The 19,668-nt window shown below is 37.2% G+C and overlaps 1 protein-coding gene across 1 annotated transcript in view; it reads left to right on the top strand.

Moving 5' to 3' along the window:
* Positions 1–416: 416 nt before the first annotated feature.
* CNTNAP2 (contactin associated protein like 2) overlaps positions 417–19,668 on the top strand; it is a 1,044,217-nt gene continuing 1,024,965 nt past the window's right edge. The window contains exon 1 of the mRNA XM_027675789.1: positions 417–1,270. Within this exon, the coding sequence (XP_027531590.1) occupies positions 1,174–1,270 (97 nt within the window). The 5' untranslated portion in view covers positions 417–1,173. The remainder of the gene's footprint in view (positions 1,271–19,668) is intronic.

The raw sequence follows: 19,668 nt of genomic DNA, 5'->3' as shown, positions 1-19,668 counted from the left end.
CTAGGACCGCTCGGAGGACTTGCCTGCTGGCTGCCTGGCTCGGATCCCGGCAGGCTGGAGCTCAGGGAGCCGCTACCACGGCGGTGTGCGGGGGAGCGGTGCGGAGGGATGCAGGAGCGGCCGCGGCGGCGCGCAGAGGCGCCGCGCCTCCGCACCCTGTGACACCGGCACCGGCGCCACTGCCCCCGGCTCCGCTCCGGCCCCGATCCCCATCCCCGGCCCCGGCCCCGCTCCGCCCCAGCCCCGTCCCCGATCCCCGCCGCCGTCCCCCGGCTCTGCCTCTGAAGCAGGCAAGGGAGGACGATTGTGGTCCTGGAGGCCCAAGGGACGCAGAGGAAGAGGGAGGAGCTGGAGGAAGCGGGGGGAAGGGGAGGGGAGCGCTGGGGAGAGGATTTTCCCTTCTTCTGCCCTTTTTTTTTTTTTTTTTTTTTGGAGGAGGAGGAGGGAGGTTGCTGCTGCTGGTGCCAGCGTTTCCTCCTGCTGGAAGATGATGAATACATGAGGAGAGAGGCTCTGAGCTTGCTTCTGTGCTGCGGGAGTGTCTCTCTCTCCCTCCCTCCCTCTGCCTGCTTCTGTGTGAGTGTGTGTTTGGCTCCCTGGCTGTGTGTGCGTGTACACTGTGTATATATATCTGAGCTGGGAGGTTATTGCAAGCTTCTCTCAGCAGCGCTGCTCTGTACAGGAAGAAGGGCTCAGCTGCAGTGGTAGCATCAACAGCAGCATTAGCGGCACCAACTGCTATTTTTGCCTTTCTTCCTTCCTTTCATCTCCATCTCCCTTTCCCCTCCCACCCCACACGTCTTTTGGGGGATTGCTTTTGATTTTTTTTTTTTAATTTTTCTCTTCTACAATCCTTCTTATTTCATACTTCGTGGCTTTTTTCTTCTTCTTCTTCCCCCCCCCCCTTCCTCTGAGAAGAAGGGACAGACACACAGAGAAATAAGGGAAAGAAAAGTACCGAGACTGATCCTGCTGCTGCAAACCCAAAGATAGCAGGTGAAGAGGGGGTTTGTCTTCTACCCCAAGGTAAAGCCCTGCCCCCTTTACCTCCTCGACACCTCCTCGACACCTCCTCTGAGAAGGAGAAGGAGAGAGAGAGAGAAAGGGCCAAAGTGGAGAAAAGCAGGTCTTCTGCGGCTGGCATTTGGAGTACAGGGAGCCAGGAAGTGAAGGATGGTTGTGGTTACCCGAGCTGGCTGCAGGGCAGCTCTCTTCCTCTGGATTTTCAGCAGCATTAGCTGCAGAGCCAGGACTGCTCTGCCTGCATCTCGTAAGTAACCTTTGCTAAGAAACATGCACAATTTCACTTCTGCAATAAACTGGAGGGAAATTCCCACAACTCTGAGGTTGATTTTTTTCTTTGCTGATGAATATTGTGTTTGACTTTTCTTTGTATTCTTTTTTGTGTGCACTGAGGTTTGATGCTGTTTGCAGTGCTCCCCATCAGATCTTCCTTGGTGTAGATGATTTCACTGGTAGCTGGTGTGGAAAGTTGGAAGACTTGCTCTATGATATAGTCTTGGTTCTGCAATGGAGTCAGAGGGGAAAAGAATCAGAAGCTGTTCAAAGTTTGGGGGCAGTTTTTGTTTGGCTTATGGTTTGGTTTGTTTTTTCCCACCTTTCTCAGAAGGTATGCAATTTGCATTTGGAAGTACTTCACTTCCACGGTTTTATGAGGTAAAAGAGAAGATGTGAGCAGTTTCCATAACTAGTGTTTTATCGAGGAGCAGCAAGAGAAAATTCTGTCTCGTTTGAAGAGGAAAGAATGTTTGTGAGTTGATGAGAGGGAACTGAGACAGGACAGCATTTCTTGAGAGTGAAGTTTGGCTGCCCATAATAAAATGAGCAAATGTATTTTAGAGAAGACCAGCTGCCTCCTAGGGAGGCAGTAATAGTAGAGAAATGGTCAAGCATCTGCTGAAATGCTGAACTTTCAGACCAGAGAATTGCAAAACCCTATACAGGATCCAGTTCTTCTATCAATGTAAAAATGACAGCATATTCATTCATTTCAATGGATGTTAGATTAGATCAAATCTTTAACAGTGCACTGAGCTGTAGTTCCAAGCAAAACATTTGCAGGTAGATGTCAGTGTTAAGTGTTCAGTTGTTTCTCTTCAGACCATGTAAAACATTTGCCATTTGCAAAGTGTTTTTGAAATGCGTACTGAAATGAACCAGTGCATTTTTATAGAAAAGTCAGAAATAGACGCTTCTGCTGGCTTACTCGGCTGTTCACATAGAGGAAAGAAATGTCCTGAGATGTTACAGATAGATGTGTTGGGATTGTGTATATATGAATGGACGTTGATTCTACTGACCAAGCAGGGAATTGTCATAGAATGTAATGTATATACTGCATAGAGATCTGTGTAGATCACTTTATTTATTTATTTGTTTGTTTGTTTCCTTGGGGGCAGGACTGAACAATGCAATGATTAGGGAACTGGAGCACTGCTATACTTTTTCAGTGGGTTTCTGTTATCATCTGATATCTATTGAAAAATAAAACAATGTTATTGTCCCAGGATTTGCTTACACTATATTTGTTTGTGTGTCAACAGAAAATGCAGAGGAATGTCTACATTGCATCTAGGTCTCAGAGGCTATAGGATGTTCAGTTATTTTCTTACCTTTGGGTTAGGAGAAATATTGATCCTGAGGTTTACTGCTTAGTTTTGATCAGCTATCTAATTTTTCTTAAGAATATTATTTCTTCATGGTCACATCTCAGGCTCTGCATAACAGGAATGTCTGGCGGCAAAGATTTATGATTTAGATTGCCAGAAATTTGTTCTTGGAAAACCAAGTTCCCTGCTATTAATAGGGTTTCTGAGCTTTTTTGTTTGTTTTTGTCATTCAGTAAGTAATGCTGTAGTTTAAGTTGAAAATGACGTACAGTGGGCTATCTGATTACCCAACAAATAAATATTTAACTTTTGAAAGAAGTTAGTTGAGAAGTTAATGGTTGTATTAACATCACCGTAATCGGAAATTCCAGGAATAAAGGATATATACAAACTTAATTACAATTTACTCATATACATTCCCATCTTGACAGTTAGATATTCAAAGATTTTTGTATATTAATTCACCTCCCAAGAGCTTATACACTATGCTTCTTATGTACTAAGTAGCATTTCATTTCTGACTCACTTCTGAGAGTGAAATGGAGCTAGATTTGTTTACTGGAAACAGAAATATAACTAGAAGTACACGTCAGTCTTAAAATTACAAAAGGGTTGTTCACATTGCAGTACATGCTGAAAATTCTTGTAAAGGCTTACTGGTGCTTGGGAGGGGGTACTACAGTGGGAACTCAAGGGCTGTGTCACAGTAGTTTGGTGCACCACTTCACTGGTTATTCTGTTGCATGCTTTGCTATACAAACTCATCACTGTGTTGTATTTTGTCAATGTGCTATATTTTCTGGGGTTGTTGGTAACTTTGAATGCAACTGATTGTGAACGGCATTGGAGAGTTTTGTTTTCTGTTGCCAAGATACTGCACTTAGCTTTTTATCTCTCTTTCTCTTTCTTTTTTTTTTTTAATTCCCTATCAGTTGATTTCAAACATCATATTGGGAATACTTCTAACAGAATTAAAACCTGTGTGAAATGCGACTTTGATGTAAAACTTATTTCCAACCAGAATTTCATTTTATCCTCCATTGTTATTTTCTGTTTGGACTTTGAAGTAATTAAGAACAGCGAGATTATTCTTTACAGTATTTTTTAGGAAATATGCAAGAGTTATGTTGTACAGTGAATTACAAATCCCTTTATATGAGCTTGCTATTCGGTATTTTCTTATAGTCTGTTTGTGCTGGCATAGAAAAAATACAATTTTCAGAAAGAATAGAATTGGATGTCATTTATGTGAATATACTGCATCTCAACTGTTTGTTTACTTTGCAAAGCAGGTAAATCTATCTCTGTCATTAGAATGGTGTCTCAGTAATACTGATTCAGAAGTGATCGTGTTGAAAGCTTTTAATCTCATTCAGTTTTATCTCAAGATGAAGTGGGTGTTGAAAGCCCAACATACACTGTGATACAGTATCACACACACTAATGCTCAGATCTTACTGTAAATTCTATTTGTGGTCATGTTTTCATACCTTGGCAATAAATTCTTCATATTCCTGCAAATTTTTGGTAATAAGCACAGAGGGATGAAAACACACAACTTTTGGAGTCAAGGCTAATGAACAGCTCAACCAGGAGAGGTCATCACAAGATAAAAAGTAACATGGAAAATACAGATGTAGTTCTTTATAGTCTTTTACATGACTAAGATGGAATGATAAGAATATGAATATAGGCAGACTAACTTTGATTTGTATTCTTACAAAAAAACCAAAACACACAAAGCAGCAAGCTTGTTACTTAGTAAGAATGTTAAAAGTGTTCATTATAGGATCATCTGCTTCTGTGTGAAAGCAATTAACTTAAAAAGTAATTATTTTTCACAACTAGGTTTTGGGGGTTGTTTTTGTTTGGTTGGTTTTGTTTGTTGTTGTTTTTTGGTTGGTTTGTTTTTTTTTTTTTTTTAAGTTGTGTTCGTTTTTGTGCAATGCAAACTTGATCAGTACAGAACTATCAAGACTTCTAGTTCTGATACTTTTCATACTTTTGCAGTAGGTCCCATACAAATGCTCAAATTGAAGTTTGAACCCATTTTACAAGAATTGATGCAGAAATCAAATGGGGGGCAGGTATAGTAAGTCATTAAGATATGTAAAAGCAAAAATATGCATTCTTTTTTAACTCTCTTGCAATAATATGGTATAAAACACAAAGAGTGCTTCAGTAAGTGGTTCAGTCTGGAAGAAAGTTTGAAAGTGAAGTTAAAGGCTATGAATTGAAAACTTGTTTCTGAACATTGGCTGTTTCTCTTGCAAGGAGATAAGGAATATTTTTTTATTTTCTCTCTTTTTTTTACTCAGGCACTTTTAACACATTTGAAAGCCTATTTCAGTTGGTGCAGCTGTGATAGGAAATTCTTTACATATAATGTATTAGTCAGACATTAAACTGTACATCTTCTTGAATAACTGACATTACTGTGTACCTATGACAGACAGTAGATTTTCCCGTAGATGTTCCTTGGGAATGTCAGCTTGGATCTCTAAATCTTACAAAGTATTAGATCTCATGTTCAATGTTTAGTATTTATTGCAATATTTTAGACTTTTTTAAGACTGTAATACTTTTAATGTTTGGGACAATAACAAACTGTGCACAAACTATGGGGGTTTTCTTTTTCTACATATGCAGAAGATCTAGCTTTGAGTGATTTGGCTCATAGGTCAAACATAAGATAACTAGTTAAATCTTGAGGTTTGCCCCTGCCAATGTCTTTTTTCTAAGTACCCGTCATGCTTGGTCTTACAAAAGTATATGGACTTGCAAATTGTTTCAATCACTTCAGTTAGAAAACGTTAGAGAAGCAACATCAGTCTTCTTCATCAAATAAAATAATGAGTGACTTCATAATTTTTTTAGTCTTAAAAATATTAAAGAAGAAATTTAAAATTATAGCATTATTTCCAAAATCCACATCAAGATGGAATCTTTCTTTAAAAGATCAGAAAGACCTGTGGGACAAAGAGGGCAGTCCAGTAGCGTGAGTCTTCTCCCACTGAAGGAAATAGAAGTTGTGCCATGGATATTAGGAGCAGTGTGGTTTTTTGTCAGTGAGAAGTTCATGATTCAGTCCATTGGTATGAGATACTAGAAATGATTAAAAGGTTCTTCAGACTTCAGTCTTTGAACTAACATTGATTTTATCTGTATTGCACTTCATTTATTCAGCTGCTTCATTGGCATTGCATAGGTAGATAATCTGAGACCACCAGCCAATTGCAGAACATGTTAAATCTCTAAATTTGGCGCTATGAGAAATTGGAGTAATCAGTAATCAATTCTTTTGAGATGTTTGCAGTTCCAGCTTTGAAAACATCATAGATACAATAAAAATATTTTCAAGTCTGATGTTTAGCATTTATGAAGAACTTGGGCTCTTGGTTTTAATAGCTCCTGCAATTTTAAAAGCAACTTTACAAAGCTGAGACTTTTCCTGCCTAAGAAATTGTCTCCATGTTCATTCACTGTTGTAGTAGCCAGCCTTTTCTGATTTTGTCTTTAAGCCTGAACAGCTGATAATTCAGAGCAGAAAAGGGTATTGACATTCACATTTGCCTCTTTCCTCTACCTAAAAAAGTCTAGAGATTTTTTGGCTTTACAGTCTCATGGTGGAGAGATGGTTCTTTCAGACATTTAACTTAAGCAGGTGGTCTTGCTAAGCCCACTGGGGGACTGAAAGACTTATTTACACTTATGGTTCATAATTTGATGTTAGTATTTATCACCCTTTAAAATATTTATCAAATATTTTATTTTCAGCTGTGTATGCACTCCAGAAAATGTGTTTTACATAAGTCAGTGGCTAAAATCAACTTCAGCATATCTAGAAATTCTGTTGCCAGGTTTTGCATTTGTATTGGTAAAAGCTCAAGTTTGGTTACAACTTTAAATGTGTAAATAAAATAAGCAGCTAAGAATAATTTCTAGTAGCTAGGGAGAATTTGAACAGTTTTAGACAAAGGATTTTCCATCCCACAAACAAATGTGATATTTTAGAATGAACATTTAGTATTTGTCTCTGAATATTTTGTCTCAGCTTAAAGGGAAAGTAACATTTTCTTGTAGTAATTTAATGACTATCTAAATATGACATAAACATTCTGTTTTATTTTGTAAAACTGCTATATCACTTAATATTTTCTACTCTTAGCTCTGGGAAATCAGCAATACACATGCTACATTTCTATTTTCTGGTTTTACTATGTAGGAATTATCTGTCTATAAGAATTTTTTTCGCATCAAATCTAGAGAGGTGCCACTGTCTGGGGTTTTTTAGTCACCTAGATGTTGATAAATAGGTCTCTTATTGATTGCTCAATCATCTTGTATACTTAAACTGGTATTTATTATGAACCCAATGAAAGCCTGGAATTTAGAGGGTAGTAATACAGAAGATCAGCAGATGATGGGTCCATTTCCATAAGGGGTAGCAGAAAGTTTGTGATGGAAGGTTTGCCAAAGAAGAAAAGGGAGAATTACTTCCATAATGAATGGAAGCTTAAAAGTATATGAGCCTAATGCAATGGGATACAACACAGCAGGCAAGGGAATCTCAATATGGGATCTCTTCAACAAGGGAATCTTTTGCCTACTGGCTCTAAGTGTAAAGCTCTTGAAACACTGTTTGAAATGCAGTTAAATTGGGATGTGCTTTTACTCGCAGTTACATTTATGTGAATAGTAGCAATACTATGGTTGGGGAAAAGCTTGTCATATTTAAATCCAAACCAACAAACAGGAAAACAAAAAACTTAAATTTGCACCCTGTTGAACCAGGTTTCAAACACAGATGCCTTCCTAAGATCTCTAGACTCTGCCCAGGTTGTCACTGAAACACAAGAAGGGTTTGTTCATATTCTTTTCCCTGAATGGAGATAAAAATTAAAATATCTCAAAAAAGATGAGGAAAAATGAAAACAGGGAAAATAATTTAAAAACACAATTAAAAATTAAAACTAATGCCATTCCTCCATTGTTCTGGACTACAGGAAAAAAAAGGTGGAGGGAATGTGCTGAAGAGAGGTTGTCTCTCATACAATAACAGTAACCTGTTTTCTTTCTGCTGGGGAATGGAGTCAGAGGGAGCAGCTTGCCCTGTCCACATTGCATTAGGAAAGGAGTGAGCTTCTGTGAGAAATGGAGTCGGAAGCATAGTCTGTACAGGGCAGGCTCTCTGAATACATGCTCCCAAGCTTCAGCAAACTTTACTCTCTAATGTTTTTTCCTTTGGTTTAGATCCAAAAAAATTATGCTACTGGGCATACTGTCAGTTGTATGATGAATGTCGTACCTGCTTCTTACCTGGTACAGCCAAACTGTTAGAAATGATAGCAGAATTCCCTATAGATAAGAGAAGGTATCCATTACAGTTCCAACCTTCTTCCAAAAAACATATACCACCAGACCACACACCCATTTGCTTCTGCTCTTAATTTATTTGCCATTTTCACATACCTACTTTATCTTTTTATTAATCATCTTACTCTCTATTCTCTGCCCTCTCTCCACCTTTCCCTCCAGCAATAAACTGAATCCACTAGTTCTCTTGGATTTTCATCGATTCATCACCCTATTGAGTAATTTGCTGAGCCTGAAAGTAAGGGAGATTGTCTTCATTGATTCCTGATTAATTCATCCATTTGTGAAAGCTAGGTACACAGGTAATAACTCAATTGAAATTCCTTCACTGCTTAATTGCTGTGCCATAATCCTGGCCTGTTAAATCAGATAACCAGATATTATGAATTAAGTTAGGATTCATATTTTTCCAAAAACAATTATTAGAATATCATTATAAGGAATACTTTTATTAACTCTGTTTGTGGTTATTCATAAAATGCAGTTTTAGACTTTAGGTCAGTGCAGGGTATATATTTTATACATATGGGAAAAAATTGTGTCAAAGGAATGCTGTGATTGAATTATGGTCCCAAATCTACATCTTCATAACTTATGAGACTGAAAAGGATCACTGAACCCAGCTATGGTGATATAGCAGATTGTGTCACTACTTTTATCTGCTTTACACAGCATTGAGTCAATAAACTACAGAATGTTTTGGGTTAGAAGGGACCTTTAAAGATCATCTAGTCCAACCCCACCTCTGTAGGCAGGGACACCTTCCACTAGAACAGGGTCCTCAATGCTCTATCCTACTTGGCCCTGAACACTTCCAGAGATGGGACATCCACAGTTTCTCTGGGCAGTCTGTTCCAGAATTCCTTCCTTTTTTGTGATCTAAATCTACTTTCTTTAGTTTAAAATGTTCCTTCCATACTATCAGTGCATGGCCTAGTAAAAAGTTATTCTTCTATCTTTCTTGTAGGCCCCCTTTAAGTATGGAAAAGCTGCTATAAGGTCTGCCTGGAGCCTTCTCCTTTCTAGGATAAACAACCCCAACTCTCTCAGACTTTCCTTATGAAAGGGAGAAGCCTTCTGACAATTACCATGATCCTCATCTCAACCTACTCCCACAAGTCAATGTCTTTCATCTGCTGGGTTCCCTAGAGCTGGACAAGTACTCCATGTAGGGTCTCAGGAGAGGAGAGTAGAGGGGTAGAATCATCTCCTTTGACCTGCTGGCCATGCTTCTTTTTTTTGGAGCCCAGGATACTACTGGCTTTCTGGGCTAAGGGTGCAAATTGCCAGCTCACATATAGTTTTTCATGTGCCCACATCCCCCAGCCCTCTTCTGCATTCAATTCATTCATCACCCAGTCTGTATTGCTACCAGAGATTGCCCCAACCCAGGTGCAGAACCTTACACTTGGCTTTGTTGAACTTCATGAGGTTCACAAGGGGCAACTCCTCAAGCCTCTCCACTCTCTCTGGGTGATGTCCCTTCCCTCAGGCCATCAACTGCACCACTCAGCTTGGTGTCATCCACAAACTTGCTAAGGGTTCACTCAACCCCACTGTCTGTGTCATTAATGAAGATATTTAACAGTACTTGTCCCAATACCCTGAGAGACACCACTTATTACTGATCTTCATTTGGACTTTGAGCCATTGATTGATTGGGCACGGCTATCCAGCCAATCCTCTTCCATCTAACAGTTACTGCATCAAACCCATTTCTCCAATTTAGAGACAAGGGTGTCAATGGCCTAGTAGAAGTCCAGGTAGGTTACAGCAATAGCTCTTCCCTTATCTACCAGTGCAGTCAGTCCTTTGTAGAAGGCCAGCAGATTAGTCCTTTTGCCCTTCATGAAGCCATAATTGCTTTCTCTAATAAGCCTCCCTGTCATTTATATTCTTTGACATAGCTTCTAGGAGAAACTGTTTCATGGACTTCCTAGAGATAGAGGTGAGGCTGACTGGTTGGTAGTTTTCAGGATATTAATTTTTACATATTTTAATAATGGGAGTAATATTTCTCCTCTTCCAGACACTGGGAATTTTGCTTGACTGTCATGGCTTTTCGGAAGTGTTAGAGTGCAGCTTAGCAACTATATCTGCCAGTTCCCTCAGGACCATAGGATGCATCTTGTCAGTTTCCATGGGCTTTCTCCAGATTCCTCAGATAGTCTTGAATCTGATCTGCTCCTTCATTCTCCCGGTCCCTGCCTTGATATTCAGGGGCTTCAGAGATGGGGGAAATGCAACTGGCAGTGAAAACTTGAAAAAATGTTGCTGAAGTACATCAGACTTGTTCACGTCAGTTGTCATCAGATGCCCTGTCTCATTTATCAGAGGGGTACAGTTTATTTTGTCCTCCTTTTTTGAGTAATGTACTGGTCAAGGTTTTGATGCATTTTCTCCTGGCATTGAATGTCTCAGTCTGGAGCTGTGTTCCTTACCCTAAGTTCAGGACTTGACATGTGGGCACATTGAAATACCTAATGTTTCCTTTTACCACCTGATCTAGATGTCCCAGGCTTGTGACATCTTCAGTTTCATAGACTATATATTTTTCTGCAGTTCATATAATAATGATGATAAGTAATGAAGGGCTCAAAATCAGACTTCTATTAGCTCTCACTAGAAACCACTCGTTTCTTTTATAAAGGTTACATTTTAAGGCATTTAGTGTCACATTTATACTAATTCTGAATAATTGTTAAAATAGTTTACACTGTCAGTCAACTGTCTTCAGAATTCAAAATGCGTACTATTACAATGTATGCAGAAAAAGACATAAACACATATATATGCAAATTTCTTGTGATCCAAATTTGTATTCTCAGGAAAAACCCCCACCTTCAGAAGATCAGGATAGTTGACAAGATCTACTTTTTATAAACCTATGTTGATTTGCAGTAATTGCATTTACCTTACTTAAATTTTTATTAATAAGGTTCTGTTATTTTGTCTAGCATCAATATTAGTCTAGCAGCAATGTTAGTGGAAGTGGCTTGTAATAGGGCAGGTCATTCTCTTCAGTATTTGCACACCACAGTTTCTTTCAGTCCTATGGAATTTCCTTGGTGTTCCAAGGGCTGTCGAAAATCAGTTATAATAATAGTCAGAGACCTTCTCAGATACAGCTTTGGCCTGCTCCTTGAAACTGTCTAGCCTTGTTATCTTCCATTTAACATCTTCCTAAGTATTTATTAGAATATAAATGGTTTTGTTGCCACTCTGGGATCTGACTATGCAGTCTTGTTTGTTTTCCTAACACTGTATGTTTTTGTCTTTTCTACATGATTAGCAAATTCACCACTTGTATGTAGGAGTCTTCTGGTATGGCTCCTTTTGCTCCTCATCTCCTCTCTCACTTCATAAAAAAACCCTAAACCACAAAAGCCAACAACCAAACCTGATTTTTTTTTCCTTTTTCTTTTGTTTTTGCATAAACTTTATGTTTTCTGTGCATAGATAAATTAAGCCTTGCATCCTTTTGCTTATAATTTTTCTCTTTTTTTTTAAACTCTGATTTACAGGATCACAGAATGGTTGAGGTTGTAAGGGACTGCTGGAGGTTATCTTGCCTTGCTAAAGTAGGGTTAACTAGAGCAGGTTGCCCAGAACCATGTCCAGAGGGCTCCAGATATTCCACAAGCTCCCTGGTTCTCTCCTCTACAAGGAGATACTCTACAACCTTTGGGTAACCTGTGCCAGTGTTCGGCCAGTCTCACAATGGAAAAGTTTTCCCTGATGTTCAGAAGGAACCTCCCATGTTTCAGTGTGTGCCCGTTGCCTGACAGGTTGCTGTCAGACCCTTTCTCCATCCTGTTGAGACCTCTCTGGATGACAGCATGACCCTCTGGCATATCAGCCAGTCCCCACAGTTTTGTGCCTTCAGCAAACTTGCTGAGGGTGCACATCATCCAGATCCTTAACAAAGATATTGAATGGGACTGGACTCAGTACTAACCCCAAGGGCACACTGCTCCAACTACACTTTGTGCAGCTTTCTGGACCTGGTTGTTCAGCCAGTTTTTAATTTACTTCACTGTCTGTTCATGCAGCCCATACTGCACCAGCTTTTCTAGGGGGATTATAGAATAGTTTCATCTGGAAGGGTAGGTCATCTGTATTCAACTAAGCCTTTAAACAAGTGCTTTAAAGTAAGCCTGTGAAGACATCAAATAATTCCTGAATAAATCTTTGATCATGATAAATGTTTTATTAAATTCTTGGTTGAAATGGGACAACCTTAGAAAAACACATATTGGAACTTAGGTAAAAGACTACAAATGACTATTCAGCTATAATTCTCATTATTAAATGATAATATAATAGAATTTTATGTTCACTTTATTGTTGATGTTAATGACCCTAAATTTATCTGTATTAGAAGTTTTAATTCTGACTTATACAATACAATATTATATGCATATATGTATTAGGATCAGTGATATGGTAGCTTGTGTTATTACCTTCATCTGCTATATACATCATAGAACCAATGAGCTATAGAATGGTTTGGGTTGGAAGGGACCAAACCCTCTGCCATGGGTAGGGACATCTTTCACTTAATCAGATTGCTCAGAGTCCTGTCTGACGGGGCATCCACAGCTTCTCTGGGTAACCTATTCCAGTGTCTCACCATTCTCGTCATAAAAATTTTCTTCCTTATATCAAATGTAAATCTACCCTCTAGGAAGGCTATGCAACAGCAGATAATGGCCTTAAAAAGCCTTAGAGGAAGATGGTTGTTGGTTTCAGTCATAAGGAAGTAATATAATCTTTTCTGACCAATTCTGGCCTGTTACCTACTACTGCTTTAACCAGAAGAGAAGATTCGTTGGATTGTAGAGATTCTCTGAATTCTTAATTTAATAACTTGCTATTATTAAGTCAAGTCTAATAGAAATGCCCCTCCCAGTCTTCACTAACATCTATATATTTATAGAGAATAGTTCAGAATTCTTGTTGTCATAGAGAATATTTATATTCTCATTTTGAAAGTCACTCCTCTTTGGTCGCTAAAGATTTACTTTCGTTAAATATCAGCAAATGCGTTATGTCCGTTGTGAAGCATGTTCAGAGATGGGAGTTGATTTTATTTTTCTCCTCACTGGGAAAGGAAGTTGTTCTCGGTTTTATATTTAATCTGAAATGTGGTAGCTCAAACTATGTAGTTTTCATCATGTTGTGATGCCATATATGTATATCTTGGGGAATTTTCGTGAAGGGCAAAATAATCATGTCACAAAGCAAAATCTACTATAATATCAAGGAATCTTTCTGGTGTAAATGATAATGGACTGATCTTACATATTAATGTTGACCATTTATATAGGTTTTATTGAGCTGACAGGAGAAAAATTATCTTGCAGAAAGAAAATTAAATTTGCTGCTTTTATCTATTTTTTGCCTGGAACATAAGCAATTGATAGTAAAAGCCTTTGTTTATTTTTTTCCTGACCATATTACCCTCTTAGATAAGTCAGTATTTTGTTTGTCTTGAAGAATATTGTGATAAGTCAAGTGAAAGACTGGAATCACTGTGCTTGAAAGTGCCTAGAGAGGGAGCTTTTCTGCTAGATTCCTGAAGAGCTTAACTTTTGGATATTAACTTAAAAATATAGCAGCGGATTCACTATACTTTGTGTCTCATTGTAAGTAACCCTTCCTACTGAATCTAGATATAACCCAACAACAGGTGAAGAAAGACTTTTGAATATAACATATGACTTGAGTACTTTACTTGGAAGCGTTTTTCTTATTTATAGAGTCCTGAAAAATATAGTTGAAGACAGTGGGGAACAGGGAAGTAAATTTTGACATTCTGAAATGGAGACACAAAATTACAGACATATCACAAAAGCAGACATATCAAAAAACAATCTAATGAGTGAGAGTTCTGTCCACAAAGTTCTGACTTAAAAGTCCCCTTTAGTTCTTCTGACAAAGTCTGGAAAAGGAAGATGGAACCAAACTAGAGAGATGTTGAGATGGAAGTTAGTACTGAAGTTTCAAAATGATCCAGATTCAAAATTCAGTGGAGTGAGGTCAGTCTTTCTAGATCAGTCATATAGTCCTCAAATACTAGATCAGGACCTATTTGGCCATCTTTTTTCTGATGGGGGTGCACAGGCAGTGTCCCTTTGGATTTCTTGAGATTCTCTGTATCATATACACTGTAAAGTGTTGATGTAGGAAAGCACCCCTAAAATGGTGTAAGATGGCATGTTTGCAAGTAACAGCTACATGAAAAGTGCACGAGTAACTGAATAAAAGGAGATAAATGTAAAACCAAAGAAAGTAAGACTGAATTGTCAACTGAAATATAAAAAAATTGTATCGTAATTTTGAGAAACCACAACAGTTGTTTCAAATCTGCTTGTACAAGTGAAAAGAATTTGGCGCGTATCTCATTAACACAGAGCCACAAAGATAAGCACTGTGCTGACAATTTTTCCGAGAATTTTTTGCGCAATTTCAGTGGCACGATTATCATTTTGTCATTATACATATATTTTAGACAGTACTCTGCTTCCAAAGAAAAATATCATTTGCAAGTATAGCTTGTTATTTGTACTTATAAATCAATGTATTCCATGCTTTGCTTTAATAACTCTGATTAAAGAAAGCTATGGAGGATCTCACAGTGATTCAGAATAAAATGATGTAAATGCTTCTAATAACACACAAACTTTATATATCAAAGGAAAATTGTTCTGGTGTCAGTTTTAATGAGGACTGTAGTAATTTTTCAGCACTGGCATTTCATTCTTAAAAAGTTGTGTTTTCTTTCTTTCCATCTTCCTTCTGCCCCAAGCAGACATTTCAGCTAATTCAAATGAAAGTAGTTCTATCATATTCCTGGAGATTCTTATCCTTTGATTTTGGCAGAAAAGCAAGAGGGAAAAAGCAGAAATCTTCTTGTATGTTCTGGCAGGCAAATCCGTACTGGTATCTGAGATGCACTCATACAGAGTTGAAAGATGTGAATACATCTTGATGGATGTTTTATGATAGAAGGGATGTGGAGACCATAAGGGCAAGAATCAGAATGTCCTTCTGTAAAATGTTCTTGATATTTTGCAGGGGAAGATTTAATGGACTAGCAGATCTATTTACAGCATACATGTAATTAGCAGCTGGGTTGTATAAATATCTAGCATGGATGGGAGTTCCTCGAAAGCTGTCCAGAGGCTGTGGCAGAAGACAGGTAACCTGGAGCTGGTTTAGTTCCCTGCAGTTTTTATTGGACATTACATGTTTTGACCACCTTTTCATAGATATAAATAGAATAAATATTCAAACCACTTGTAAGAGTTAGCTTTCATTTACAGAAATGTAAATCTGGCCGTGCATTATGTATGCCTTTAATACAAAGATAAAGAGTTTGTGCATAAACCTATATTTAAAACGCAACTGATGGCAGCAAAAATTTTCAATGATGGATTTTTTTCAGTAACAGTAATGCTTTCACAAACATTTCATGTTTGTATGGTTTTCATAACCCATACTAAAATAGTCCAGCCACATTCTATACCGTAAAATATCCCTTAGATTTGCAAGCTGCATTTATGAAATCTAACTAGTAGAAAGGTACCAGAAATACTTTCAAAGAAGGGATCTGATTCAGTTACAGATTTGCTCTTCAAATAAAAGCTTTGTATTGTTCTGGATTTGTTTAATTGAATTTAATACACATAATCAGGCTGCTAAATGGACTTCATACCTAAAGCCTGATTTTTTTCAGAATAACTCCTCTGCTAGTTTAATTTCTGTGACTTGGGCAATTTTGTGGTTGAAATAATAAGGGATCTTACTCTCATAGACTCAGAGAAGATGGAAAAAAGATAACAAAAATAAAAGACATTGACTTCTAGGGACACAATAATAAATAAACAAACACCAGCAACCTTACTCAAGGTTATTTATGAGTTTACTGACTTCTGCGTAATCCTTCTAAACAACTAATACTTTTTTTGTTAGTTATCAAGTTTATTTCTAGATAGGATGAGCCCTTCAGAAATTAGTTCTTAAGGATTTTGAGTTCCAAAGGTTACATTCTGTTCAAATCAGAGATACAGATACTAATTTATCTAACTGGTACTGAGTGTTCAATTTTAGAATACACAAGTTCTGTCCATCTAAATCACATGGTTAGAGTTTTTCAAAATAGCAGTGAATCAGGCCATGAAATGTATGTGATTTGAATGGCACGTAGAAGGTAGAGCTATCAGTTGGGTTTTTTTAGGTTTTTTTGACTTTTTGGCCGACATGAGATGATTTTATAAAATTTTGAGGCTTAAAAAACTAGAATAGTATCCAATTAAATTGATTGATTAGAAATTTAATCTGTAAAGAATGGATAGTTTATAATATGATAATCTTGTATCTGAATGTCTTCAGGTCTTTGAAAGCTATCACATGTATTCAGATAATTTCAACTACTAGTCACGATCTTTCTCCACACAAATTATTTACCCTCTAGTGGGCAGTAAAGCATCTGCACTTCCAGTCCATAAAATCAGCAGAACAATATGCATCTAACATTATTTTTCATAGTTATTAATACATGTTCAGTTCAAGGCATTTCAGTTCAGATCTGAAAGTCTGAACTACTCGTGTTTTGCAATGGATTGTCTGTCAATATCTTTGTAATTTAGATTACTGTTACACAATCTCCAGAAGGCCATCTTTCTTGGAAGTGTTGTAACTTACAACAAGGTTCTAGGGATGGTTTAGGCACATTTTGGTCACACTGAAAGTCTAGTTTTTTTAATGTCTGGTGTGATTTTTATATGATTGCTAAATACATTTTCAGTGTTTGTTAATGCCATCAGACATACTGATACATCACGAATGAATTGCACATCTGTACATCAAGTATTACTTACTGTATTTTGTGCTAAATTTTATGTTTCATACACTAAACAAGTAACGTCCTATGAAATCGTTTTTAGGTATAATTTCTGAAAACCCCTTATGTTGCCAAAATATTGCTAAGTTTTAGAAAATAAAACATTGGAGACCATCTTGGCAAGTAGTGGTATCAGCACAGTATGGCATATACAGTGAAGCAGTTATCTGTCCCATAGCTTCACTGCTTTGCAGTGTTGAGGAGGTAGCTCTGGGTTGGTGTATATGGAGTAATATTCTGTAGGTAAATAAAATGTCCACTTAAAATGTCCACAGGGCAGTGAAAAAGGAAACTTTAAGATTGGATAAAATTTATTAGAGCCAGTTTTACTTTGAGGAGAACAAAATGATTCATAGAGAGCTAGGATCATAATATGAATACCTCAGATTGTTGCTGAATTATGTGACTGCTCATAAAACCAATAAGGACTTAAGAGATATATCTAACTGATTGCAGATATTCAGTTGCTCATAGAATAGATATGAGCCTTCCACTCTTCAGGTGCAGATCGAAGTCCACTAGGTGACTTTACTAATTTTATTGTTAATTCAGTTTCTGGGAGCAAGGGAATAGTTCATGAGAGCTGCAGTTTGAATCATCAGGCACAATATTCTTCATTCCAGTTATAAGAGGCTGCCCATTTCTTATTGAGGTTCCTGCTTGGGTCCTAGCCTCAGCGGAGCAGCTGACTTGTACTAGAAGTGCAAGGGTTTGTTCTGTGCAAGTGCAAGGGTTGATTCCCTAAAGATCTTGTTGCAAAGAATTGGAAATCTTTAAGCTGATTGATCAGAACTTTAGAGAAGACCTAGGACCTTTTTTCAGAGGTAATTATAAAACGGTCTGAAATGTTTCAGTGAGAGTTTTGACAGGGAGTTTACAAGCCAACAGAGATAGAGAAGGAAGTTGTGAATACTTGGGGAATTTTTAGCTTCTTTCAAAAAGGTCAGAGCTGATATCACAACAGAACCCTTTAGATGTGCTTATTTGATCAGGGACAGGATATACATTGACTGATACTGAGGGATTGTTAAGCCTAAGGAAACTCAATTGGGCCTTTGGGAAAGTAGGTCAGCTAACCTCAGCCATGTCCTTTTGGCTAGCAACCACGGCACAAAGTCTTCCCTGAGTTTGTCCTAATAAGCCAGAGTTAAATAGAACAGAATTAGAAGTAAATTTGATTGCCTAACTTAAAGATGCCACCTCAGGTATGGTCTTATTTTGATGTGCAGTAAATAAAAATTGCCTTTTCCCATCTTTTTAACATTCATATAGGGGTTCTAACACCGAACTGTGACTGAACTGAGAGGTTTGGGAGTTTATACTATAACTGTCTGGGTTCCTGCAGCATGCACTAATGAAGACATAACCAAATAAATACCTGTGTTTTGTATGTTTGCTTTTTTTTACTGCATGTGTGGGCTATTAAGTCCTCAAGCCATTTTTGAGTACCAGTATGTCATAGTTTGGGATGGTTTGTTTTTTTAAAAATCTGTGTTAAAAGTTCTCTTTGTGAGTGACTTTATAGCAATTTATACAACAAACAACATTTTCCCCCAGGCAGTCAGTATTTAATTTTCATGTGAATACTTGTTTTTTACAACAAACATATGAAAGAGAGCTTCTCTTTCAAATAAGAAGAGGCACATTATGCTTCAGATCAGTTTTGTACAAGAAGTAAGTCAGAAAATTAATCAAACCCCTATTTTGCATTCAACAGATCATTTAGTAAACAGGCATAGAAAATTAGAAGCCTATTGAGTACAACTGTACTATTTTCTTGATCAGAAAATTTTAATTAAAAATAGGAGCATAGTAAGACAACTTGCTTCTTATTCCTCACTCTTCCTAATTGCTGAATATCATGAATTTGTTCTTTTTGTCAAATTTCTACTAAATTATACCTGATCAATGCAACTCCAAAGCATATAAAATTTAAGTTCATAAAATGGTACAGAAATCAAAATATTGTTTTCCAGAACGCCGACTTTAAATAACACATTATCAGATAAACTTTAAAAGTTATTTAATTTAAAATTCCTCTGTAATCAAATAAGGAAGTTGATCTTATCTGAATAATTTATGTTTTCATTAGTTTTCCCATCCTCACCCTTTCTTACACAAATTGGTTCTTCAGATAAACAATTTGTCAAAATCAAGTAAATTCTTTCAATCCCCTGATCTTTCAATATCCTAAATTGCACTTTGGTACCCTATATTTTTTTCTTTGTAGCCAAAAAGGTTCTAATTCTGTATGGGAAGGCACAGGTTCATTTTCCATTGTTGTAATATTTCCTTTTTATCTTCAGCATACTGACATCAGTACTACATTTTGTTTTCCAACTTGATGATGATGATGATCTGGGATTTTTTCTTTTTAAATTATAACAAACTTTTTTTTCCTTTAGCATAACATCAAAATGGACAGTCTTCATAGATTTACCGTTGATAGATGACATTTGATTTAAAAGATGTTCACAATCTCATCCAGCTGTTTTGCAATTCAGGAAGTTTGGATGCATGGTGAATAAGTGTTGTATGTTACAGCAATCACTGGATTGACTTCAGGATGCCCACTATTTAATGCAGATAACCCAGTTAATGTTTTGATGCTGACTTATGAAGTAAATATATTCTTCTGCAGTATTCCAGCATATTATTAAAACTGTTTCCAACATATTTTTTTTGGCATAGAACTTGACCTACTTTTACACTTTTATGGTTTAAAATAAATTATTACTCGCATTATATTCTTTT

This window comes from Neopelma chrysocephalum, unplaced genomic scaffold (assembly GCF_003984885.1).
Source record: "Neopelma chrysocephalum unplaced genomic scaffold, ASM398488v2 Primary Assembly neopelma1_26, whole genome shotgun sequence".
Lineage (NCBI taxonomy): Eukaryota > Metazoa > Chordata > Aves > Passeriformes > Pipridae > Neopelma > Neopelma chrysocephalum.
The sequence above is the reverse complement of the archived record's forward strand: the minus strand, read 5'-3'. Positions and strand labels throughout refer to the sequence as shown.